The following is a 26,972-nucleotide window of genomic DNA, read 5'->3' on the forward strand; positions in this document are numbered from 1 at the left end:
AAAGAAAAATGTGAAGGTTTATTTATCGTCTTTTAGCAGTTTTACAACTTAAATCTTTAGATATATTGAATGTCATTTTATTAACTAATTAATTAATTAATTAATAAACAATGCAATGAAATAAATCCTGAAATAAATAAATACATGAGGAAATAAATGTATTTAGATACCAACATTAAATATTCCTCTCGTGAGGAGTAACGGCGACACCCGGCGGTGAGCGGCGGTACTGCGCGCCCTGTTGCGTCTCCGTGACGTCGCTGTTTACAGAAACACCTCTACGTCAGCACGCGTGCGGGCTCGCGGCGTCAGTTCCGTCAGCTCGTGAATCTTTGCACGTTTGCAGCGTGAAGGATCCGAAAAACACGGACATTTGGAGGTTTTCTGCACCGATGTTCAGAAACTCACAAACCTCCACCATGAAGAAGAAGTAGCGGGAGGGACCTCTTCTTCTTCTTCTGCGTCTTTATTGTGACGCGGTAACTCTGCAGCAGCAAACCAAAACAAAGAAGTTTCCAGAATAAAAAGCCAAAGCTGCTCTTTTTTCACACACAGATGCAACTCAGAGTGGATTTGTGATTTAAGGAAACATGATCTGGGGGAAAATCCAACCAGGAGCCTGCAGAGCGTGGCTGTCCCGGGTGAGTGTTTTTCTGTGTCAGAGCCGAACAAAGATGCGACACTGGTGATATTTCTGTTTATTTCCTGCACACAGTGTTGTTATTATAGCTGCTCAACGAGTAAGAGGCAGACGATCATGTTTCCATACTCATATCTTCCATACTTCCTATTTTGAAACGCCCGAGCTGTGCCCTGCCTTTATTGGCACTCAGTCAAAACTTTGGTGGAAGTGAACTGAGGCTTCACTGCGGGAAAAACGCACTTTTTTCACGCACAGCTCAGAGATTTTATGGCTGTTAATCCTCCATTACGTTTCTCCTGCAGACTAGTGGAAATAAAGCGTCACTTTTGTCTGTTTGTGTGTGTAGATTTCTACTAAAGTCAGCAGAAGTTGCCTCATTTGCACATTAAAACATCACATTTCACAAAACTTGTAAAGCAAACATTGTCTTCATGTAAGAAATCAACTTTCATGGTGATGTGTATTTGTTAATTCCCCCATATTCAGCTGTAAATAATGAATAAATATATATAAAGGTCTCATGAAAACATAATGTCTGTGTGAAATATCTAAAATCCCATCTGTAAAAACATTTAACTCGAATTTTCCAACGAAATTAAGCAACATTTTTACACATTTCTTTAATTAATGGAAATGTATGAAAGTTAATGCATATTTAAAAAACATAATGCCTCATTTGCATATTTAAACATCACATTTCACAAAACTTGTAAAGCAAAATTTGCCTTCATGTGAGAAATCAACTTTCATGGTGATGTATATTTGTTGATTTCCCCATATTCAGCTGTAAATAATGAATAAATACATAAATATATTTAAAGGTCTCATGAAAACATTGAGAAAGTATAGGTTTTGTTAATGGCTGTGTGAAATATCTAAAATCCCATCTGTTAAAACATTTAACTCGAATATTCCAACGAAATGAAGCAAGAATTTTTACACATTTCTTTAATTAATGGAGATGTATGAAAGTTAATGCATATTTTAAAAACATCACATTTCAGAAAACCTTTGATGCAAAAATGAATTGTCTTCATGTAAGTGATCAAGTTTCATGTTGACATCTGTTTATTTCCCCATATTCAGCTTCAGTGTCTAAAACGTATGAATTTGACAATAAATATATTGAAAGGTTCTTAAATGGCAGCACTTACAGACGCCAAACTCTACAGTTTTATTCCTGTCTTTATTCTGAAGGTTTTTACAGAGAAACAGAGAAAATTTAGTTTTTTAAATGCCTTTATTTTCTAATTTATGAGGCTGTAAACAGAAATATCCAAAATCCCCTCTGTAAAAACATTTAACTATAATATGTCAAGAAAATGAACATTTCTGTTCTGGAAATGTATGAAAGTTAATGCATATTTAATATCATAATGCCTCATTTGCATATTTAAACATCACATTTCAGAAAACTTATGTCAGTGATCAACTGGGGAAGTTTATAAATATATAAATTAAATAATAATATAGTTAAAGGTTTTTAAATCACAGCACTTGCAGACACCAAACTCTCCAGTTTTATTGGAAATGTAAGAAAGTTAATGCATATTTAGTATCATAATGCCTCATTTGCATATTTAAACATAACATTTCAGAAAACTTATGTCAATGATCAACAGGGGAAGTTTCGCGGCGATATGTGTTTGTTATTTTTTGCGTTGCATTACATAAATAACTATGTTTCACTCAGTTCTGCAGAAATCCCCAAACTTGCGTGTCTCCCTCCAGGTGTCGTTGAGGCAGGAGCTGTGTTTCTCCTCCTCCGTGCCCCCGCAGCCGGTGCCTCCCCTGGTGCAGACGCTGCAGGGCTACCTGAGGAGCCTGGAGCCCCTGCTGCCCCCCGAGGAGCTCACACACACCCGCAGGATGGTGCAGGAGTTCGGCAGGCCGGGGGGGCTTGGTGCACGGCTACAGGCGGGGCTGGAGAAGAGAGCCAGATACACCAGGAACTGGGTCAGTATCAGTGTGGGAAATGTGACAGGTGTTTGACGAGGTTGTGTTTATGTTTTATTAAAGCTGCGGTGTGTTTGTGTGCAGGTAGGAAGGTAAACTCTGGCTCTAAACGACTGTAGATGATCAATAATTAGTGATTTTAAGTTGTTGTACTCATTAGATGTTGGACAGACTTAAAAAAGTTAAATTCACAAAAGATTTATGTAATGTTTGTATGTGAAGATTTATTTATATAAACAAGAACAACATAAGGAAATAAAAACCAACACTAAGTAAAAAAAAAACATTCTCTTGAACATGTTATGAGTCTTTAAGAAATATGTTTTAATACTAAAATATTGTCAGCAGCTGGATCCTGAGCTGCATTAAAATATATATTATTTTTTAAAATCTTTATTCAGGTAAATTAATATGAGAAAATGTAAAGGGAAGAAAATATTACGGCATTAATAAATTATTTTAAAAATCAGCTCTATTGGTTTTAAGGTTGAACAGGTTTCTGAGATACTTTGATAATTAATAAAAACATACATAAACAAATAAATAAAGGGGTCTGAAAACAACCTCTTTAATATTAAATTTAACCTATTTTCTATGAATATATGTTTGTTAGAAAAATGATGATAATGGTGAATATGCAGAGCATCAGAAGAAGCATCATGATTATCTTACTCCTGTATTTATCTAATTATATAAATCAACTCTGTTAACAACTGTTCATCCTCTTCCCCCCTCGTGCGTGTGCGTGTGTGCGTGTGTGCGTGTGCGTGTGTGTGTGTGTGTGTGTGTGTGTGTGTGTGTGTGTGTGTGTGTGTGTGTGTGTGTGTGTGTGTGTGTGTGTGTGTGTGTGTGTGTGTGTGTGTGTGTGTGTGTGTGTGTGTGTGTGTGTGTGTGTGTGTGTGTGTGTGTGTGTGTGTGTGTGTGTGTGTGTGTGTGTGTGTGTGTGTGTGTGTGTGTGTGTGTTTAGATCTCCCCTTGGTGGGTGCAGTGGGCGTACTTGGAGAGCAGACAGCCGCTGCCCGTGCACTCGAACCCGGCCATCTCTCTGCCCCGGAGAGATTACAACGGCTGGAGGAGCCAGTTAGTGTGAGTCGACAACAACAACAACAACAACAACAACAACAACAACAACATACAAACACACACTGTAACACACACACACACTGCACCAGCACTGAATAATCGAAGGATGAAGTCAGAGTCTAAGAAAACTACACTTAAAGGAGCAGTTCTCCTGTTTTGAAGTGTCGTTGTAGGAAGTTCTTATTGCATCATTATTTATTCACATTACATTAAAATCATTTAAACTCGTTACAATTCAAGTTTGATAAGTAAGTCTATAACAGGGTTGGTACGGGAACTGGAAATCCTTGAATACACTAGAATTTGAGTGTGGCGTCTGTTATATGGGATCGCCATATTAAAGGGGATGAAAACTGTATTTTCTAACATTTTTGCATGAAAAATTAACAGATTATCCAAATAGTTAGTGATTATATTTCTGTTGATGTGTTAGTTGAGTTAGTTTTTCTTTTATCTGTCCTCTTCTGTAGAAATCTGTCTCAAAACATGTTGGTTGTTTAGACAAAACAATTAATTAATGTGTTGAACAAGTGAAACAAGTATACTGAATACTGTTTATTGTACCATATACAAATATGTATATGTAAGTAGTTTTCATATAATCATGAAAATGCATGTTGAAATGCTTGAAAAGTGCTTGAATTTGAATTTGGAAAAGGTGTAAGAACCCTGCTAATAATATATATAAAGTACAGTGCTGGGACTTTAACACGTTAATTACAAAGCCTCTAATTAATTAGATACATTTGTTTAATCCACTCACAAGGAGATACTGTATGAAATTGCGATTGTGGCTGATTTTGCACATAACAGAAACTGTTTCTTGGGTCCGTTTTTCCGTGTTTTGAGCAGAAGGTCAAACAGTCCACGTCCACTGTGAGAGGCGTTTCGGCGAGAAAGACCCGCCTCATTCCGGGTATTCGACCCTAATGGAAACGCACCGTTTGCCTCCGGTCTGCAGCTGAGAGACTCCAAAAACTGTCGCAGAGCGGAAAATCAGGGCTAATGTCGGCGCACATGGCAGTTCAGTCCAAACAGACGAAACCAGTGTGTTTATTTAAATGCCGTCTTTAAAATGACTCTAATAAAATTACAGTGAACATTTAAAGAACTAAAAAGGCCGTTACTGAATTAAGTCCTTTAACGTTTGATGCTTGAGGCGGATTACAGTTTGTTCAAACAACGAACAACCAAACCACGAACAGCTGAAACACAGAAACTCTTGACCTGCTTCAACTAAAGAGGGACAAAGATGCATCCAGGATGATCACACACACACACACACACACACACACGCTCGCACACACACACGTTCACACGCATACACACGCACGCACACACACACACACACACACACACACACACACACACACACACACACACACACACACACACACACACACACACACACACACACACACACGTTTATTTTGTAAACATCTGTTGTGACCTTGTAACTTCTCTCTGAGCCGAACTCTGACTTTACATATAAATGCATCAGATGAGAAAACCCATTGTTTTTAAAGCTTATAATGCTTTTCTGAGACTCTTTCACGTTGCCACGGTGATGACTCGTTGTTTTAGGTGTAATTTTAAACCTTTATGGCAGATTTAAGTGAATATGTAGTGTTTGTGTTGCACAGTGATGAGTTTCCATCTGTGCATGTTTTTAAAAAAAAGAAGAGAAACTGTTTATTAACAAACATAATTAAACATGTGTGTCTCCACTTCAGGTTTGCAGCCAAACTGATCGCAGCCGTTCTGGACTTCAAGGCTAAAATCAACACGTGAGTTTGACGCATTAATAATGAAGCAGTTGATCATCTTCAGGTTTTAAAGGTTTAATGTTATAAGAGCAGTGTTTATAACCTTTACTCCAGAATGTAAAAGTCCTGCTGTTACACTCAAGTGAGCGCTCAGAAGAGTTATCAGTAAATTGTACTTATATATACTTTATATATATATAAAATAATAATTTCCACTTGTGTATAAATGTGTAAGCAGTGGTTTTGTTGCAGTCGATTGAGCCCATTTTACTTTATTAAGCGTCGAGCTGCAAAAAATTCTTTTCAGTCTATAAATATTTGCAGTTTAGAAAGAATATTTCCATGTTTTATTTATAAATCAACTTGTTTTTTGTTGCCCTAAAGTTAATATGAAAAGGTTGTTTGGTCCAGTAACATCAGTGTTATATATATATAATAAATCCCTTCATGGAAATTTGCAGTCATGCTTTTAGTTTCTGTGCAGCAAATTTGACAACAAACGTTAAAACTTGACACAATTGAAGGTCAATTTAAAACATTGATAACAAACGACTCCACTCTTAAATGTAATTGTTTCGTCGTTGTTTGCTTATTTTACCATAAATTGACATATAATAATAATAATAATAAATAATATATGAAAAACAATCTGCAAATTATGTAAAATAACTAGTAAGTACAAATGTCAGATAAAAATATATTTAAAAAATATTTCACTCTGAAATGTAGTGAAGTATGAAGCGCCTTAAAATCCACATATTTTTATCTATTTAAACAGGAACAGTGCACGTTAAATAACATGAGCACTTGAGCAACATTTACAAATTTACATCTGCAGCCCTAAAAACTCAAATACAGTCTATGAGTGAATGTGCAGCACAGTAAAGTGTTTCTGTTTGATATTAATCTGAATAAAACCAGGAGTTTTGCTCAGATCACTTTTGTAATTGAAGGATGAGACGAGTCATTTAAAGCAGCCGTTAATGATCATCTGCTGAGTCAGTTATTAACTCTAAACTGTTGTCAACCTTTGTTCAAACATGTTACAGTCACTTCACTTTCACTGGCTCCTGTGTGTGTGTGTGTGTGTGCGTGTGTGTGTGCGTGTGCGTGTGCGTGTGTGTGTGTGTGCGTGTGCGTGCCTGCGTGCCTGCGTGCGTGCGTGTGTGTGTGTGTGTGATTGACAGCTTTAGTTCTAACTTTATAATAATAATTATAATAAATGATTAAATATTAACACCAGGACACTTCTGTCTGCTTCTGTCTTTCAGCGGCCAGCTGCCGGTCGAGTACATGCGAGAGCGGCCTCTGTGCATGGAGCTCTACCCGCTGCTCTTCTCCTCCTGCAGGATCCCCGGCCCCAAACACGACTACATCGCTCGCCACGGCCTCTCCAGACGCTCGCCGACGCACATCACAGTCGTCAGGAACTACCAGGTGGGATTTACATGTTCTCCTCCCTTGTTGTTGACTCGTTCATCTACCTTTTAGGATCGCAAGTTACACGACATCACAGGCATGTTGAGTCTTTTTGTTTGTTTTTCACTTTACGGCTTTTCTTAAGACCTAAACCAATAAAAACGCACCAGCGCCTGTAAAAAGCTCCTTCATTGGTCAGAGAGAACTTAAGATAGGCCTCCTAGAAAGTCATCTTCTCTTGTCCTAATGTCAGATAAAAATGATTATTATGATATCTTGATAATCAATTTATTACCTTCATCATTGTTTTGTCGATAACGCGTCAAAGAGAGAGAAAAAAGCAGCAAATATTCACATTTGAGAAACTGAAATAACAAAAAATTAATAAAAATAAATAATGAATCAATCATTTGTTATGAAAAATATCAGAATATAGAGAAAAATGTCACTTAAAATCACTAGAAATGTGAAAACACCCTGAGTGTTCGTATCTCGAATAAGCACTGAACACAACGTTGGCGTGAGAGACTTTTCAGGACGGACGAAGCAAAGACGCCCTCTCCTGTGTTTCTGCCAGTTCTTCCAGCTGGAGGTTTACAACAGCGACGGCTCTCGGATGACGGAGAGTCAGATCCACGGTCAGCTGCTGAGGATCAGGTCTCAGTCCTGGAAGACGGACAAAGAGCCGATGGGCATCCTGACCAGCGAGCACCGTCACACCTGGGGACAGGCCTACAACCGGCTGCTGAGAGGTTCGTACTCACACTGGTGCCACACGTCTGTACGCTGCGTATCCAGATACGCCACGATACGACGTGTATGATGTTATCGTTTGCATGTTTTAACGCATCATCATTCTCCAAAGTGCTTCTTTCAATTTCATTGCACTTTTATAATCAAATAGAAAAACGTGCTTGACAGAAAATGTAGCGTGATTTATTTCTGCGTATACGCGAGCACAGGGGTTTTTTCGTGGCGGTGAACTTGCCGAACAGAAACACGTTTAATGCAAAGTACGAGTTTCACATCACGTGCTTTTCGGTCACTTCTTCGCCCTGCAAAGATTGCCTTACTTTGACAGATAAAACATTAATATCTCGCTGTGATTGATCAGAATTTCTAGTACGGAAATGTGGAGAACGCCTCCCGAGCTCTGCTGTTTTGTTTTGCACTCGTCGAACTGCCAATGACAAACAGATTAATGCCCTTTCTATCCAATTTAATGTCTATGGCTGGAGGTCACACTAAAAGCTTCTATATCATTGGTTGCGCTTTTGAAAGGTCAAAGTTCAACTGATTTGAACTTTGAGCGCAGCGGCAGAAAGGCAAACTTGAGCGCTTCCGTGGGGCGCTGCCGTCTCTTCCATAGGAAACGAATGGAATGGCCGGAGAAAAGCGTTCTTTTACGGCGGATCATGTTTAGGGGCCTTAACTGAAGAAGAAACATGTATGTTTTGTGAGCAGTGTTGGGCTGAAATACGCAAAACTTAGAAAAATATGTAAATGTGATAAAAGACGTGTTTCAGGTCGAGACGTAGACGTAGAAGACGAGGTTCCTCTTCTATGATAAATGTAGTCAAAGCTGGTGTGTTTTGATCAGTTTGTCTTCATACAATTTTATCATTTTATACAAAAGAGTTGTGGAAGTGAATTTACTCAGTTTTTATGTTATTTCCGTGTTTTGGTTTCTTCTTTCTGTGACTCAGATAAACTAAACAAGGAGTCAGTGAGGCTGATAGAGACGGGACTTTTCTCCTTGTGTCTGGATTCTCCGGTCATGAGGATATCAGATGAAAAGTAAACACACACACACACACACACACACACACACACACACACACACACACACACACACACACACACACACACACACACACACACACACACACACACACAGTGGTGTTGATTTTGTTCTGCCTTTGTTGACAGGTACGCCAGCCGTAAGGCGGCGCAGGTTCTGCACGGAGGCGGGACGTTCTCCAACAGCGGCAACCGCTGGTTTGATAAAACGCTGCAGGTGAGCGGCCGCAACATTCACGTGTCAAACAGGAGAAGTTATGCCTTCGCTACGTTCACACTTCAGGACTTAATGTTACTTAATGTGGCCCATCTGTGTGAACAGCTCACGCTCCTGAAGTGACCCGCATGCGCAATCATTAATGACGTCACGTCACGACGGTGTTTACGTGTCCATGGCAATGGCAATCACACTACCTGGGCCTCGCGCGAATGCTTCTTGCTGCCTGTACGTCATCACGCCGTAACACGTTCACGCATTGATTGACGTCATCGCGATGCGTGGCTTTGTTTACAAATCTTTCCATAGACCTCAGAGTTTTTGTGCGTCTTGTCGACTGTTTTTGAATCTTTTCATCGACCAAATCTGCAGTAAACACTCCACCTCCGCACCACACCAACGTGAACCTTTCACCGCCATTGTTGTTAAATGTCCGTGCATGGTCCGCCTTCTTTTTGCTATGTTCGAACAGGTGCACATAAAATGACTTCAGAACCGCCGTAGGCCTTGTGCTCGTACACGTGCGCACGTGCTTTACAAAAGCCCACCTCTCCCAAACGGTCCGTGGCTGGCAAGCAGTACGGTTGCACTCACACTGGTCAAATGAACTAGACTTTAGCCGTGAAAAGTGCTTGGGCCCGGTACGGCTGGACAGTGTGAGGGCGCGCTCACACTATCCTCCCGGACCGAGACCCGGAATTTAGAGTACTTGTCCCCCCTCCCTCTCCCCCCCGCGCCCCAGCCCCGTTTGTACTCACACTACCAGGGCCTCGGCCAATGCTTCTTGCTGTCCACACGCCATCACGCCGTAACACGTCACACGCATTGATCGCGTGTGTGTGGCTTTGTTTACAAATCTTTCCACAGACCTCTGAGTTTTTGTGTGTCTTGTCGACTGTTTTTGAATATTTTTATCCGACCAAATCTGCAGTAAACACTCCACCTCCGCATCACACCAACGTGAACCTTTCACCGCCATCGTTGTTGTTGTTAAATGTCCGCGCATGGTCCGTCCTTCTATTTACATGTCCGAACAGGCGGACATAACGCTACTGCCGTAGGGCTCGTGCTCGTGCGCGTACACGTGCGCACGCTCGTGCTCGTACATGTGCAAACGGCTCCGCTAAAGCCCACCTATTTCAAGCGGGCCGTGGAGGGCCAGCTGGCCCCAGTTGAGCGCGGAGCGGGTGCGCTCACACTACTTAAAGGTACTAGACTTTAGCTGAAAAACCGGTTTTGGCCGCGGCCAAAAGGATAGTGTGATCACGCCCTGAGTGCGCCCAAAGGTCACTTGTAATCGCAGTGTGAACGCAGCCTTTAAGATCGACGGCGTCTGTGTGTTTTGAACAGTTTGTGGTGGGCGAGGACGGCTCGTGGGGTCTTCTGTACGAACCAGCCACAGCTGAGGGTCCGCCCATAGCAACGCTGCTGCATCACATCCTGGAGTACTGGTGAGAGACGTCACCATAGAAACGCACATCCTGTAGCTTTAAGAGCGAGATCTTGGCTTTTAAGGGGCCCGAACTGTGTATTTGCGTTATGGTTATCAATGTGCAGCTCTCCACTAATTATTATTATTTTTATTTTATTATTAACTATAGCATATATTTATTGGTTTTATACATTTAATACATTTTACCTACACGACTGAACCTTAACCCAAATTAAACACAAGGCAGTGTTTAAAAATAAAATAATAATAGTACTAATGACAATATCACAAAATTCTCAAATAGAAGTTTTACATTTATTGGTTTTAAACATTTATTACAGTGAACCTACAAGACTGAACCATAAACAAATTGAACATAAGGCAGTATGTTACAAAACTAAAACGATAATATTGAATACAATACTGTTAATAATAATAATAAATACAACAACAGTGATGCATGCGTGCGCAAAAATTGAGACTTGTATTTGTTATCATCACTGTGTAATTTTTATGATGTAAGTTGAGGGAGCAAAAGCAGCATCGGCTCAAGAAAATCACTAGTCCGTGTCTGTCATCGGCTAAAGGTGATGGAAAAAAATTGGTACCTGCATCGGCCCTAAAAAAAAACCTTATCTGTGGTTCCTTTAAAATAAACGCTCATTTGATGCTTTTGCCCAAAGATGTTTCTCAAAAAAAAAAAGAACACTGGAACAAGAAGTCACAAACAGTCACTATGTGTAGCTGTAAACACAGGGAACCCACGAGCTCAGGGATTACCTCTGCAGGAGAGAACAGACGTACACAGATCTGGTCAAAATAGAGTCTTATTAATATTATTATTATTATTAGTAGTAGTAGTAGTAGTAGTAGTAGTAGTAGTAGTAGTAGTATTATTATTATTATTATAACAACAGGGTGGAGAATGATTTGTGTTTTCCTGACTGCAGTGAGAAACCAGACCCAAAGAGAGCGCCGCTGGTCCCTCTGCAGATGCCCAAGAAGCTTTACTTCCACATAGACCGAGAGATTAAGAGGGACATCGAGCACGCCAAGCAGAACCTCGACATGTAAGTGTTCCCGACTCTTCTGGCGTGCAGCGTCCAAGTGTGAACGTCTCTGCAGAACACGAGAAGATTGGCCTCGCTGCACAAAATCTAACAAAACTGAAGTGAAGGAGAGCTGCAGGAGTGTAAACACATTTATCGTCTGCGGCGTGAATGTGACCTTGAAGGCTGTTATTGACTTTTTGAAAGTGGTTATTGTGAAAGTCTTTATACACTGTTCATCATTTCAGACGAGGAATAAAGACTTTTCTTCCACGCACTGAGGATCTGAGCTAAAAAGATCCCTTGATTGAGGATTTGTTGATGCAAAGACATAAAAACACTTCACATTCATAAGTACATAAACATTTAACACTGCAGATGCTTTATAACGTGATGATGTAGCTGTAAGCAGATATAAGTGTTGACAAATACTTTTGTAAAATGTTCTGTTAAGATAATTGCCTTATAAATAGGTTTATTATTATTAAATACTTAAAATGTCCTTATAGCTGCGTACACCTACATTATAGTGTGCTTATACTGCCTAAAACGCTAAATAAAGACTAAATTATCTACGCTTGTAAAGTTTAATTTAAATGTGTTATTTGTTGTTTTGTATTGATAAAATGAAAAGTGCTAAAAAACATTAGAAATAACATTTAAAAGAACAGACAAATAACAAACACGGTGGTTAATTCTTGACCTTGGGAACATGTTTCTCTCTAGAAGGCCGAATAACTACGTTTTTCCGGAGCTTTCAGGCAGATTTCACAGCCTTCTTCGCTGCCTTTTAATTGTTATTTATCATCTGCACAGGTGACGTGATGAATCTTACCATCCGCAGACGAAAGCTGTGAGACGTGGACAAAAGCTCTTTATAGTAAATCGACCCTTGAGCTCTGAAAGACTTTTGGATTAACACGTTTTGACTTTTCCTGCAGCCTCATCAACGACCTCGACGTGAACGTGTTCAACTTCAAGCGGTTCGGTAAGGACCTTCCAAAGCAGCACAACCTGAGTCCAAACGCCTTCATCCAGGTCGCCCTGCAGCTCGCCTACTACAGGTCAGAACGTTTTACCAACAGTTATTATTTTTAATGTTTGCAGCACAAGAAAAGTCCAGAAACTCTCACATTGTCACTGCTTCTCTTTCTTATTTATTCTATAGAGCAGAAGAGAATAAGAGAAATAAAGAGGACGAACTATTTTCCTCTTTTTTGTTTTGTGCAGTAACTTAATCCACCACTTCAGTGCAATAATCTAATCTTACTGGTCATTTCTGCCAAACAGTCATACGTATTTACCTTTTATCTTATCTCTACACTTAACTCATCAGAATCAGAAATACTTGAATAATCCCAGGGGGAAATTATTTTCGTTGCAAACTCATGCTATATAAACAACCTATTAACCACAATATATACATACAATATACTATATATTTGGAAAAACAGAAATACAAAACAGTATATATATATATATATATATATATAAATTATCAATTTACAATAGTAATATATACAAAAGTACTGTAAACATTTTCTGTGAATTTTATTTTACCTGCATTCTTCTATTTAACTAAGAGTTTATTTTTTTAACTTTTTTATTTATATTTAGCTTAGAGTTATTATTAATCTTATACTGTATAAAGTAGCTGCTATACTTTTATACCTTTTTTTGTAAGCTGCTGGAAATTCAATTTCATCCCAAAGTATAAACTTTAATAAAGCGTCTCACTCAGAAGTCGATTAACACAGTAAAAGATCATGTACAAAATAGTTTTAAACATGTCAAGGTGTTTATAGAGCACATTTAAAAGTGACAGATGTTAAATAAACTGAAAATAAACATAAATCCGTTTTCTGTAGTATCAATGTGATTTGTCGATAGCTGTCTGTTCGTCCGTAGCAGCTCATGTTTGTGATGTCCCTCACAGCTAATTCTGCATCTCTTTAACAGTGAAGATTTGACAAAAACAAAACAAAAACAGGCAAAAGAAACTTGATACTTCCTGTTTACATCCACCAAAGCATTATGGGAACTCAAGCCAAGACAAAATCTGATAGAAAAACGTGAATAAAAATTCTTTTTTTACATTGTTTAGGTTCAGAATTGAGAGTTTAGGGGAAAAAAACCCTGATTTGGATCATTTGTTTCTGTATTATTTTGTCCTGGAGGATCCAGTTATTACAAACAATTAGGACTAAAGATGGAAATAATCAGTGTTTTCTTTTCTTAAGAGTTCACAACGAGGTCTGTCCCTCCTGTGACATCGCCTCTCAGAGGATGTTTCAGGGAGGAAGGACAGAATATATCCGCTCGCCCACAAATCAGACGCTCAAGTTCATCCTCGCCTTCGCTGACCCGTCTGTGTCGGTGAGTAAACACCGGGGAATACGTTGTTAACTTGTTTGGTCTCAGGAGATAAATGTAATTATCTTGTGTTTGATTTCTTTTATTTCTCAGCGGGAAGCAAAACTGCAGCTGTTCAGAGAAGCTGTGGAGGCTTATACAGCTCTGACTAATCAGGTAAATAACAATAGTTTCATTTGTCATCTGTTGTTTAAAGGGATAGTTTGGGTTTCTGTGAAGTGAGGTTGTATGAGGTAGTTAATAACTGCAGTAGATGGTGGTCGGCACGCCCCCAGTTTGGAAAAGCAGGGGACAAAAGATTAGAAATGTACGGCTGCAGTTTCGGACCTCCAGCTCGGCAAAGTGCACTGGAGTGACTGTCAAAGTGGAACCTCATACTAGCGAATTCGAGGTAGAGCGACCTACCCCGGATTCACTAGTAGGAGGTTCACTTTGACAGTCACTCCAGTGCACTTTGCCGAGCTGGAGGTCTGAAACTTTGGACTACCCATTGCTCTTGAACGCAGCATAAGCAGCGCAAGTGAAACGGAGCGACGATGACAGACAGGAAGCTGAGAAAATCTGCCAGACTTTCATCAGAAATATATGAGAATTGAATATTGATGAATGTCCACACCTGGTGGATTTATTTTACATTTTAGTGTGACACGCTTACAGGAGCATTTTAGGATTACAAAAGAAAAGTGTAAAAATGCCAGAAAGGTAAGATTTGCTTAAAGGCGAGGCAAGTTTATTTGTATAGCACCTTTCAGCAACAAGGTAATTCAAAGTGATTTCCATAAAACATTAAAATCATTGGAAAGCAACATGTAAAATGACATTCAGATATAATTATTACAAAAAAATTCAAATAAATACAAGCAAATTAAATCATTTTAAAGATTTTTTGGCAGTTTTTTTTCAAGCCTTTATTATACAGGACAGACAGGAAATGGGGTGAGACAGAGAGAGACATGCAGCAAAGAGCCGCAGGTCGGAGTCAAACCCGCCGCCTTGAGGACCTTCGGCCACTTTACACAGCTCTAACCACTAGGCCACCGATCGCTCTAAATAAATTTTAAATAGAATAAAACCAAGAACATGAAAGGAATCATAGTTACAGTGCAGTATAATCAGATAACAAATAGTTCTGTTTGCTGAAAGACAGCAGGCGAACAGTTTTTTTAAATTAGCTTTTGTTTAGAAAGCTAAAATACGTCATCTACTGATTATCTGAACTGTCCCTTTAACTGATAAACACTTTCTCTGTTCCTGTTGTGTTCAGGTGCTTAAAGGACACGGGATTGACCACCACCTGCTGGGGCTCAAGCTGCAGGCCATCGAGGAAGGACTGAGCATCCCCAAGATCTTCATGGACACCGCGTACGGCCTCGCGACACACTGGAAACTCCGAACAGGGCAGGTGCGTTAACGGTTGTGACACTCGTGCAGCACAACAGGAAGTGGGGATTTTAGTTTTTGTTTCTTTCATGAGGCTGTGAAAATATAAGTGGGAACTTCTCAGCAGGTGATGTTTGGTTTACTGCTGAGAAAAATGCAGTCTGGGAGTTTCCAGCGATCACGCGGCTTTTGTTTGTGTTTTTTAAATGACGACATTCAGACGTGTAGGTTATTTGTTGCTCAGCTGATTTGACTTTAATTCTGTTCCTGACAGCAAACGCTCACATGGGTTGTTGTAATTTCCTCTTTACGGTGTAGCTGCTGGTTATAATGTGAGTTTTCAGTCTAAATGTGTCTTTTACTTACAGAACAACAAATAAAGACGACACAAGTCGGCACTAAATTCACTAGTAAAAGATTAATAAAGACAGAAGTTTGTCAGGGAAAGATTCTTTAACTGTAACAAGTTTTTTTCTTGTAGTCCTTTAAATTATGAATGGTTAATGTGGCATTTAATGGCTTCACAACAGGGGGAATATATGAGCAAACACATTTTTCATTGTGCAAACCAGGTACTGAAATGTTGTTTATTTTCTGGAGACCCTCTGATTTCCCTCAAATTTGCACCCAATATTAGGAAACACTGAAATGTCATTTTATTCATGAGGTTATCCTTTAGGGCTGCAAGAACTGATTACTTTCATGACAGATGTATGTGCTAAATAATCCATACTTTATAAAATGCCCATCACAAGTTCCCAGAGCACGAAATGACATCTTTTGAAAAGTTTTATAAACCTTAATTTATTTGTAAAAGCAGGAAATCTTCACATCGGAGGGGCAGAAACTAGCAAATATTCTGTTTTATCCTTGAAAAATAACGTGTCAGTTATTAAAATGGTTGCCGATTTATTTTCTGTCGATCTGTTAATCTTTTTTTTCTTTTACAAAATATGGCTGTGGAAATTAATGTTTCCACGTCAAACAAACTAAAATCCAAGTTTTGTTTCATACGTATAGTGTTTTGTCTCAACAATGAAACCTGAAATCAGATCCATAAGTGATTTTGCATTCGTGTCACAATCTGATATAATGAATGTCAAGGAAAATATAGTTTTGCCGTATTTTCTCGTTAGTTTCATTAAATCTGTGCACGTCTCATTATTATCTCAAGTAAATCGTCTCTTGCTCCTTCAGGTGCCTGCGAACACAGACAGCGTGATGTGTTTCGGGCCCCTCGTTCCCGACGGTTACGCCATCTGCTACAACCCCCAGGCCGACCACGTCCACTTCTCCATCACTGCCTTCAACTGCTGCGAGGAGACGCATGCAGAGACATTAGCTTTCACCCTGAAGGACACTTTGTGTCAGCTCCAGGAGCTTCTGCAGCCTACCGTGTAGAGCTGCACAGGATAAACCCACTCTTCTACACCAGGAAAAATAAAACCTTTACATTTTCTCTAAACAACATTTTGTAGACGTCTCTAAAAGGCTTGTTTTGGATGTTTTCTTGTGCATGTAACGCTTCACTAGAGCGGTCAATCTGTGACTTTTGAAAACTGATCAGTGTCTCTCTGAGGTGCTTTTTGATGCTTTTTAAAAGCTTGTGCTTAAGCAATAAAATCACTTTTCTTTTCCGGCAAGAGCTGAGCACCAAGCTGCATTTTATTCGCCACAGTGGATGCACTTAAACGGCATCGAATGCTACATTATGTTTGTGTGAAAGCAAAGCAAAGTCAACCTGACACTCCATCATTAATCAGAACAAGTCCAAACATGTGTCTGCACTCCTTTTACAGGCCGTGAGACTTCTCGTATTCTCTACTGAGTAAATATGTTGCACTGCCATCAGAGTGAACCGATAAATGTTTATGGAAATCATTGACTGAGGGTCAACGTCTGTTTGAAATGGACCAAAAGCCAGAAATCTGGTTATGAATGCGGAGTAATGAGTGGAAAGAAATGGCAGTTTGTTTATTTTGAGTCAAACGACCTGAACTTCAGGATGAATTTACTATTTTTTAAATGAATGTAGAGAAGCTTTGGTGTTTTCTCAACCTGCAGAACTGGTTAATAAAGTGTGCTATCATATGACTCCTTGTCTAAATGCTTTGTGTGTGTGTGTGTGTGTGTGAGTGAGTGTGTGTGTGAGTGAGTGGCTTGTTTGGGGGGGAAAGGAGGAGCTGTGTTTGTTTGCATCGACTATTGTACCCGTGACATTCCTGCAGAAATCATAGTTATTTCAGCCTGAATGAAGTAAAACTCAAAAAGATAAAAGATCTTTTAACAGTCAGTATGAACAGGACTAATGAACAGTGAGCAAACCCTGTTTCAATATACATAAGGCACCTGATGCAGGAATAATTGTGTACTTACCTTTTAGTGTATCTCTTAGGAATCCTCATAATGATGTTGGTTTCTCCATTTTGTGCTAGTTTTAATTATTTTGCTTTCTTAATTATTGTGTAACTTTCCAGGTGAACTAACATAATTATAAAAATGTAAATAATAAAATAACATGTTCTTTTATAGCACAAAGTGCAGCTCAAATTACATCACATGACAAACAAATATATAACAGGTATTAAACAGTACAATAATACAAACCTGAAAAGATAATATAATAGTGGTATTAAAATCAAGTTTATAATGACATAAGAAATTTTAAGATATAAAAAGCAATAAAGCAAGTATGATAAAATATAAAATAGATGTAAAATAATAACTGATGTTTGAAAAAATCCTAAAAATCCGTTTTCTTAAACTAGTTATTATAAAAGAAAGATAATACGCGGCTGGATAATAGAAAAACAACATTATTACACAATGTAAATAACGTTATAACGACTGTTGTAACTAGGTAACTACACAATAACCATAACAACAACAGAGGGGACGTTCTGTGCCTCCACGCTGCTGATTGGACGGCTTGACACCGGAAATGGCGTCACCAGCGGCCGCTTCACGTTTAATTTAAAACCGGAACAAACAAAAGACACCAAAGCAAAGCAGCTGTTTTTTCCCCCTCTGTTTATTTAATAAGTTAAAAAACATACAGTTCGTGTCATAAGGATAATTTAAAGGCGGAATTTCATCTCTTTTGTTCCGCAGCTTGAACAAAAAAGAAAAGAAGATGATAACATTAGCATAACATTAAGATTTTATCTTTATTTTTAATTGATAGTCAACATTTTAGTGTTTTTTTAAAAACATTTTTGAGTTATAATGAAGGGCTGCCATTCTTCTTTATCGAGCCGGAGGCGGAGGAGGAGCAGCGGGGCGGCCGGGCTCCTGTACCCGCTGCTCGGTGCGTGTCTCTGGGCTGCAGTGGTCGGGTACAAGCCGGTGATCATTGTGCACGGTCTGTTCGACAGCTCAGGGGATTTTAAAAACTTACAGCGGTTCATTAACGAGGTGAGTTGCCGGATTTAAGAGATACTTGTTCAAAGTGGTTGTTTTGGAGCAATGCATGCACTCGTACATTATGTTTTTTTTTGAAGGGGGTGGTGGTATACATTATATACTGCAGGCCTTACAGCTTATATCACCACACGTTATCAGCAAAATGTGGACCATGCAACATGTACTGCCCCACATTAGTCAGCCTTTATCATAATGGGTCAGAAAGTTGTCTTCTGATGTACATTTATGTTATTTACTGCATTTTTTCTGCAGCAATCCAACAGGAGAGAGTGTTTAATACTGCAATGAAGGTTCATGCACTTGAATGTGTTGTTATAGAGCTGTTCATGGGTTATTTTGGTTTAATAAAACCTGCAGTTTGCATGGAGATTGCAAACCTATAGTGAGACAATCTGGACTTTTTGGTACAAGGGTAGGGGAGGAAGAAACTGGTTTGTACACACGGTATGTCATTTACACAATAGACAACAGCAGTTGAGCAACTGAAGGAAAGTACATACCTGTAGTTTCACTGCAACAACAATAACAGGATCAAGAAAAGCCAGCTCAGTTGTGTGCAGCAGATTTTATTCAATGAAATGTGCTTCTTCTTGAGTCCCCCAAACACCTCACACACCCACAAACACGCACACACATTTATAAAAACATACACACAGTTTAAGATTGTAACCTGGTTGGGTCGAGGATGTGGTGAAGTTTTTGTGGGGACGGTAAAGTTGATGAGGTTAAACCGAGATGAAGTTCCTCTTTTTTCTCCTCTGCTTTTATTAGAAAGCTTTAAGACTGAAACCAGACTGCACATATTTCTGCAGGGAAAGGAAATCAAAAGCGGAAATTAAATTTTGCTTCTTTCCAAACAGCCCAGTGAATCATGAATATTTAAAGCACGTCCTGATCGATTAGTAGTTAAACATCCCTGTGGAGGTTTGGTTTCCGTCACTGCTGTTTCTTTTAAAGGCTTGTTTCCCGTAGCTTTTCAACGCTTCATGCAACAATAAGAGTCTCCCTTCAAGCCTGAAACCTTCTTCTCCCTTCCTGCAGTCTCATCCTGGAACAAATGTGACAGTCATCGACTTGTTTGACAGAAGTGCCAGCCTGCAGCCCATGTGGAAGCAGGTGGAGGGATTCAAGGCAGCCATCTACCCGATAATGCAAAACGCAGAAGGCGGCGTCCACTTTATCTGCTACTCTCAAGGTCTGTGAGTGCGTTTGTTAAAAACCGAGACATGAATGTGGCTTTTGCACAAGATTATAAAACAGCCTTGGCATGTGGGTGATTCTTGCAACCAACTAACTGACCTCAGAGTGACATTGCATTCTTTAAATTGTAAATATTTCACACTGTCATGTGGCTTTAGACGACTCAGTTTGTTTTATTCTCTGGCTAGAGAGTTTCATGACTCGTGGGATTTTCCGCTTCAGTCAGGAGTTGGAAATTCCCGTCCTGCAGCAGCTTGTACTTCAAACTGCTGAATGTTTCCAGTCAGTAAAAACAGGGTTTTCCACAAAATACATTTAACTCACTTGCGTGAAATGTGTCACACATGTTTTTCAAATGCATTTCTTTAATTAGAACATTATTAACATGTATTATAACATGTTTGTATAGATTAAAAGTCATGTTATGCTGAAAATCAAACAAGCATATTTTCAGGAACACGAATGTGAAAAATCCTGGTGTGTTGTCTTTACAGCGCATGCAGATAATAAGATTCTTTCTTTGTCTATCTGATAGTAAATTGGACATCTTTGGGTTTTCAACTGTTTGTCGCACAAATCAAGACATTAAGATGACCACTTTTAACTGCTTTCTGACAATGAAGTTTAATCATAATTTAATCAAAAATGAAAATTATCATTAGTTGCAGCAGAATATAATAACTGCATGCACTGGTGTGGGTTAAGACATTAGTGCTCTTCAAATTAAAAGCACCATTAAGTTGAGTTTTCTGTTAAAAAGCAGAGATTTTTAAACTTCCAACATCAACACACACAGACAGCAAATGCTTATCCGTGTTTTAGCATTGATACACTTCTGACAATGGAGAAATTATAATATGGAGGTGAAGCTGTAGAATAAACGATGAATCAAAGGTTGAATAAACTGAAAAAAAAAACGAATGAAAACTGTTTTATTGTTGCCATTTCCACAGCTGGAATATGGAGGTGAAGCTGTGGACCTCACACATCCCCAAGATGGAACAAACCGATAAAAAAAGACGAATGAAAAATGTTTTATTGTTGCCGTTTCTACAGGTGGGCTGGTTTGCAGAGGAATCCTCTCCACTCTCTCTGACCATAACGTCCAGTCGTTCATCTCTCTGTCCTCGCCTCAGGCCGGCCAATATGGAGGTGAGTCAAAGGCTGAATTATGTTTAAATCGAATTGATATTTGATGAGTGTGTATCAGATGACAGTGTGACGATATGTTTCAGCTCACTGTTTAGCTGTCCAGCTCAAAACTTTTTGGTTTGGGTTCACTTTCATTGCTCTCTCTCAGGTGGTTTCAGGGAAAAAGCTCTAAAAAGAAGTGAATAAGTGAAGCTTTATAAAGCTTTCTTTGTGTTTGTGCAGAAGGAAAGAAGACGTGCCCGATATTTCTCTAGTTATTCTCTTCTCATCCATCTAATCATAAAGTTTAGCTGCAAAGCTTCAGAAGTCCGCAGACATTTGACAAAAAGCTCCGACGCAGCGTATTTAAAACAAGCTTCAGAGTTTCTATATCAAAGGCTGATCAACTAAACACTATCCGTATGCCGCAGACCCCTAACGACAGACCGACACAGTTAAACACTAGCTGGTGAACACAGAGAAATATTTAGAAAAACAGCTAAAGAACCAGATAATTATCGCAGGTGTAGAAGAGAGTGAATAATCTCAAGCTGGATTCAGACATGACTCCAAATGAAGTTTGCCATATCATTAAAAGCTGATAAGGACTGTTTTCACGCTGGTTCTTCGTCTCTTGTTTCCCCTCAGACACAGACTACTTGAGGTACCTCTTCCCACAGTTTGTGAAGTCCAACCTCTTCCACCTCTGCTACACGTCAATAGGTCAGAGGATCTCCATCTGCAACTACTGGAACGGTGAGAATCCCTTGTGTTGCTTATCTTGTCAGGCTTGTTAATGTTCACTGTGTTGTTTCCTTTAAAGATTACATCAGGTTCAAAAGACATGAGCTGTGTTGTTTGTCCTCTTCCTCCAGACCCCCACCACAGAGACATGTACGTGAACAGCAGCGATTATTTGGCTCTGCTCAACAGCGAGAGACCAAATCCAAATGCAACAGGTCAGCACATTCCTTAAAACTCATCCATGAGTTTAATGATTGCAACTATCAGTGGTTTATCTTTATGATGTAACTGTGAGGCGGCAATCACCATTAGAAAGATAGATTAATGGGAAATATTACTTTCTTAAATATGCATTTTGTTTTTATTTAGTGGACAAATAAAGGAGATTAATTATAGAGTGAACAGAGAGAATAGAGTGTGGTAGGATGGCCATCCCTTATCTTATGTAGGTTACAACATCGTTATATTCATTTGGTTTTTCAGGGACGGTGCACATTAATTAACATTAAATGTGCCAATGTTTTGATTTTCAATAGTTGTCTTTCTGGCCTTGTTTCAATTTGGCCTTCAAATTTTAGTTTCTAGGATCTTTTGAGGATAATTCCAACCGATTTTGAGCTGGAAGTTTTTATTTTTGCAAGACAGGCATAATCTTAGGTCGTATAAATGTCTTTATAAATGACTTTATTACGGCCTGTGGTTTTGGAACAATCTGCAGGCTCAGCTCAAACTGTCATTATCTCTGTAAATGATTTTAAACTCAGAAAAAGGAAGTGGTCACTGCTAGCTGCAGTTGCTGTGATCAATAAACACTTGACGAAGTTCTACCTTGTTAATGAACTGGTTTGTCATTTGTTTTGTCATATCTAAAGTGGATGCTGCTATGTACTTTGTCTAGGTCTCACTTGCAAAGGAGGTTTCTAATCTCAATGTGACTTCCTAGTTAGATAAAGATGATATATTTACAGTAAATTCAATATATCTGGCAAACTCTTTAATACAGTGAACGATTCCAAGACAACAAGTCTTAACCCTCACTTAATCACAAAAGGTTCTGACTTTCTTTAAACAGCAGTAAAATATCAATAAAACATATCATCTTTTTTAAAAAAGCAGGCAGTGATAGATATGTGTATAACTGGATAGCAAAAAGTTTGGCTATCCGGATTTTAACATTTGAATCTTTCCATTACATGTGTTTATAAGAAATATATGATAATAATGTAATTTAAAGAACAGACTATAGCTGCATTTTGGACGACGTTTGCTGCCTGAAATTCATCCAGGCTTTATTAGAAAAACGTAACTGATGAATTAATATCAAATAAAGTCGGACGTTTTTGATCCCAGTGGGAAAATTCAAGTTACAGCAGCACTGAGATGTAAGGAAACAAAAGAGAGAGGCTTTAGACGTACATTACATACAATAATAATAAAGTTTACATCTCAATCTCAGAGTGGAAGAAGAACTTCCTCAGAATCAAAAAGCTGGTGTTGATCGGAGGACCGGACGATGGAGTCATCACTCCCTGGCAGTCGAGGTGAGTTTGACCGTTCTCCAAAACATTCTCACGCTCTTTTGATCCGACGTAGGGTTTCATGTAATGATCTTTATCATATACTAACAACTTTACTGGGATCTTCAAAGCCTCTGAACACCCACACAGGTGTTGTCAGTTATTCTGGATGATTAGACTTCTGCTTGGGTTGAAGGTGGGCGGAGCTTTGATGGTAATTTATGGAGGTCACAAATCTTCATCTACCCGTAAGAAGGATACAGGCAGATCATCACTCATCACTGGATGTTCTTTTCATGTCCGTGGGCGAATCAAGTGACTCATGTGACGCTCCCACTTTAATTAATATCCTTCTGTCTCTCTCATGATTTTTAGTCAGTTCGGTTTTTTTGACGACAACGAGACCGTCGTTGAGATGCAGCACCAAGATGTGAGTGAACACACAGCAGACACACTGTTTTTTGTTTAATTCAATGTCCCCTTGTGATCATTACTACTTTGATATCATTTAGGATTATTTTCATCTATAGTTGCAGAGGGGTTTGTTCACACACCATTCATAGCTTGATTTATAAAACCTTTTATTCCTGAAAAACATTGAGAAAATGGATTTTTTAAATTTATGTTGGGACAAAAAAAGAAATATCCAAAATAAAAACATTTAACTCTTAATATGTCAACAAAATAAAAACAACCTGGCAAACAGTAGGTGATAGCTATTAGGTACATTTTAGTAGTAGTAGTTGAAGGGTCTTCTTAAGAAGAAGAAGATCTTAACCATGTTATTTTTTCCTCTTTCAGTTGTATTTAAGAGATGTTTTCGGTCTGAAGACGCTGGCGGCTCGTGGAGATATCATCGTCTGTTCTGTACCCGGCGTCGAACACGTGTACTGGCACTCGAATGAGACGGTGTTCCACTTGTGCATGGAGAAGTGGCTGGTGTAAAACAAATCTCTTTACACACACGCACACACACACAGACACACACACAGCCTGCGGTTTTATAAGCTCTCTTTAAAAGTGTAAAGTATCCTCACTGACATCTGTGAGTGAAGGATGTAATCTAGTTTTTTTTGGATTACAGTTTTCAGAAATCACTTGGTTTTAAAACAGGTAACTACGATGTTACTTTAAATGGAGTAGTTTAACATTTTGGGAAATACGCTGATTTGCTTTATCGCAGAGGAGAAGGTTGACACAACTGTCAGCAGCTGGTTACCTTAGCTTATCATAAACACTAGAAACAAAGGGAAACAGATAGCCTGGTTCTGTTCAAATTAAATAAAACACTCCCAGCCAATAAATAAAACATTGTTAAACTACAAATGCAGAATATAATGTTTAATTATTGTTAATAAGTGGCTTTAAATGTGCTGATAGGCTGTATGTTTATCCACTCAGCAGAGCCAGGCTAGCCGTTTCCACCTGTTTCCAGTCTTTATGCTAACCTAAGCTAAGCTAACAGGCTGCTTACTGTATGTTTCTGTGTATCGCATGTACATAAGAGTGGTATCAATCTTCTTATCCAGCAGCAAGAAAGAGAATAAGCATATTTCCCATTATGTAAAACTACTTTTTAATTATTTATTTTAGAACTGTGCTTTTCCGCCGTCAGACAAATCCAGCACACAAGGTGTTTTCTAAGAAAATAAGCCACAAACTTGTCGGAAGCAACAAAATGTAAAAGCTTCATTAAACTTGGTAAAGGTTTAATAATTGTTACAGTCTGCAACGGTGAAGCAAATCAGACATTAAAGGAGCACTCCAGCATTTCAGTAAAGTATGGGGACAGATTAAATATCTTGTTCTTCATGGTGACGTCCGATATTCTGTGCTAACATGCTATTATGTGATATTATAAGAACGCTAAAACTTTAAACTTACTAATACTAAACCAATAGCATGTGAACTTTCTACAGATCAAAAAGTCGGTGGTTTTGTCACAGGTTGTTTGTTTACATTTTCCAGTAATTTAAGCATTATCTGAACGATGCCGGTGGAGCTGAGGTTGGCACGGGTTACCATGGTTACGCGTCTCCAACCGGCAAGGAGGCTCTCAGGAAGTAACGTGGTAGTTACAGCTCAGTGTGTCTGCAGTTTGGATAAAGTGCTTTAAACGTAGGTTATATAGGATGCCTAGTTCCTTTAATTGGCACCCTCTTGCAGAATGGTGTCATAAAATATAATTTTGGTTGTTTATAGCACAATAACATCAGATTTAATGTGATGAAAAAGTCCAATAACAAGCATAATGCATAAACTGTATGTAGATATGTATTTTACCACAGCTTTAAGGTGCTTGAAAAGCTTGAAAATGCACCTTGAAGTGCTAGAATTTGACTTTGTAAAGGGTGAAAGACCCCTGCAGTACACATGTTGTGAGTATGTATTGCATAGTGTGCTGTGTTATTGGTGGAGTGCTCCTTTAATATGTATAAAAGCGACACACATACAGTATATATCTGTGTGTGTTTGGTCACACATACCTCAAAACGCCAACACAACAGTGCCTGAGCGACCTTCTGTCATCTTGTCTACATGTAGAGACTCACTGCCCTGCTCATCTCCTGATGCAGTACTTTATATCTTTCTATTCTTTCATTTTTAACCCTGGGGGTTCATGTTTTCCTGTGTTCTCTTAGCGTGTCCATCTGATTGTGAATGTGGATATCATGCATATTGTCATTATTATGCAGTGCTCTGGAGTTTTAGTAGATTAAGCCTTAAAGTTTCTCCTTAATTGTGTGTTTCATGTCCCATACCGAAGTGCTACGACACGCTGCCTTTAGTGTCGGTGCTAAATATAACGATATGGAGGGGTGGATGTAGAGTGGTCAGAAAGTGGCAGTGCTATATTAGTGTTTACTCGTCCACCAGACTATTTTACGCTCTTTACCTCCCATCGCATTTAGATATCTCAGGCGTTTGACCTTCGTGTTTGTCTGTTTGTTGGAAAAGGGATCCATTTCTCCCGTCTGTTTGCATTTTATCGAGTGTTTATTACGTACTTTATCGTGTTACTCAAACGAAGAGAAGGGACGGAAATATCTATCGTGTGATTAAACAAGAAGTGAATTTGAATGAGTACAGTGTGAATTGCACAATGTTTCACCAGAAGGAGGGAAATTATGAAGCTGGGATGATTTTAACTGTTTTAAAGTTGTAAGATTTGCAGTATTATGTTAATATTGTTGCATCCTTTGTTTTTAATGTTGTACAAGTTTTTTAACCTGACTGCATAAACTACGGATTTAAGGGATGTCCTCTCTCTGTTCAGTTTTCTTGCTTTTACAGTTAATGTGGTTATGGACACTTTTTTAAAAGATTCAAACAGAAACTACTATTTTGACTCTGTCTTACAATTTCTACAGTATTTGGTCCGCAAATGGAAATGTGTCAAATGTTGTCAATTCCTCAATAAAAGACCGTTTCAAACGTCTCTTCTTGTTTTCATTTATTACAACATTTTATTACATAGTGTCAAAACACATGCCACCTCAAAAACCAGCACATTATAGTTGATAATTAACATAAATAATTAAATAACCAGAAAAATGGCTAAAAGTAACAAGAAATGTACAAAAATGGAAATGATTAATACAGACGTGTTTGCTGTTATTTAGAAACAGTTAATAATTGTGATTTTCTTGTTTTTTTTTTTATTATACTTACTACATAATCATCTTTAAACCATGTTTATTTTCCTTGATAAATATACTGTATGGGAGACTGAATGTTTAAAAATGTATAGCTTTTAATAAAGATTTTAAATTTAAAACATTTAATGTAAATAATAAAATGGGGAAGTTTCATGGTAATGTTTGGAAAAGTTTAGATAT

General features: G+C 38.7%; 2 protein-coding genes across 2 annotated transcripts; both read left to right on the top strand.

Annotated features, from left to right (window-relative positions):
• Positions 1–297: 297 nt before the first annotated feature.
• Positions 298–17,206, top strand: cratb (carnitine O-acetyltransferase b). The gene is made up of 15 exons (XM_083926199.1): positions 298–641; positions 2,375–2,599; positions 3,567–3,685; positions 5,416–5,469; positions 6,720–6,885; positions 7,445–7,619; positions 8,574–8,664; positions 8,797–8,884; positions 10,235–10,335; positions 11,267–11,386; positions 12,307–12,429; positions 13,606–13,741; positions 13,832–13,894; positions 15,003–15,140; positions 16,316–17,206. Exons 1-15 carry the CDS (start codon positions 591–593, stop codon positions 16,517–16,519), a joined length of 1,854 nt encoding a protein of 617 aa, XP_083782325.1. The 5' UTR covers positions 298–590; the 3' UTR covers positions 16,520–17,206.
• Positions 17,207–18,121: 915 nt separating this feature from the next.
• On the top strand, positions 18,122–26,510 carry ppt2b (palmitoyl-protein thioesterase 2b). The gene is made up of 8 exons (XM_083925666.1): positions 18,122–18,532; positions 19,583–19,736; positions 20,798–20,893; positions 21,521–21,628; positions 21,748–21,831; positions 23,073–23,157; positions 23,509–23,563; positions 23,935–26,510. The coding sequence occupies exons 1-8, from the start codon at positions 18,344–18,346 to the stop codon at positions 24,076–24,078; spliced, it is 915 nt and encodes a 304-aa protein (XP_083781792.1). The 5' UTR covers positions 18,122–18,343; the 3' UTR covers positions 24,079–26,510.
• The last annotated feature ends 462 nt before the right edge of the window (positions 26,511–26,972 follow it).

Source organism: Echiichthys vipera (genome assembly GCF_963691815.1).
Source record: "Echiichthys vipera genome assembly, chromosome: 13".
NCBI classification, from domain to species: domain Eukaryota; kingdom Metazoa; phylum Chordata; class Actinopteri; order Perciformes; family Trachinidae; genus Echiichthys; species Echiichthys vipera.

Excerpts from the sequence above, each read along its gene's own strand:
- cratb (XM_083926199.1), top strand. The coding sequence starts at position 591 with ATGATCTGGGGGAAAATCCAACCAGGAGCCTGCAGAGCGTGGCTGTCC. Across the intron at positions 10,336-11,266 it reads CATCACATCCTGGAGTACTG|TGAGAAACCAGACCCAAAGA; the intron begins GTGAGAGACGTC and ends TCCTGACTGCAG. Across the intron at positions 12,430-13,605 it reads CTGCAGCTCGCCTACTACAG|AGTTCACAACGAGGTCTGTC; the intron begins GTCAGAACGTTT and ends TCTTTTCTTAAG.
- ppt2b (XM_083925666.1), top strand. The coding sequence starts at position 18,344 with ATGAAGGGCTGCCATTCTTCTTTATCGAGCCGGAGGCGGAGGAGGAGC. Across the intron at positions 21,629-21,747 it reads CATCTGCAACTACTGGAACG|ACCCCCACCACAGAGACATG; the intron begins GTGAGAATCCCT and ends CTCTTCCTCCAG. Across the intron at positions 23,564-23,934 it reads TTGAGATGCAGCACCAAGAT|TTGTATTTAAGAGATGTTTT; the intron begins GTGAGTGAACAC and ends TTCCTCTTTCAG.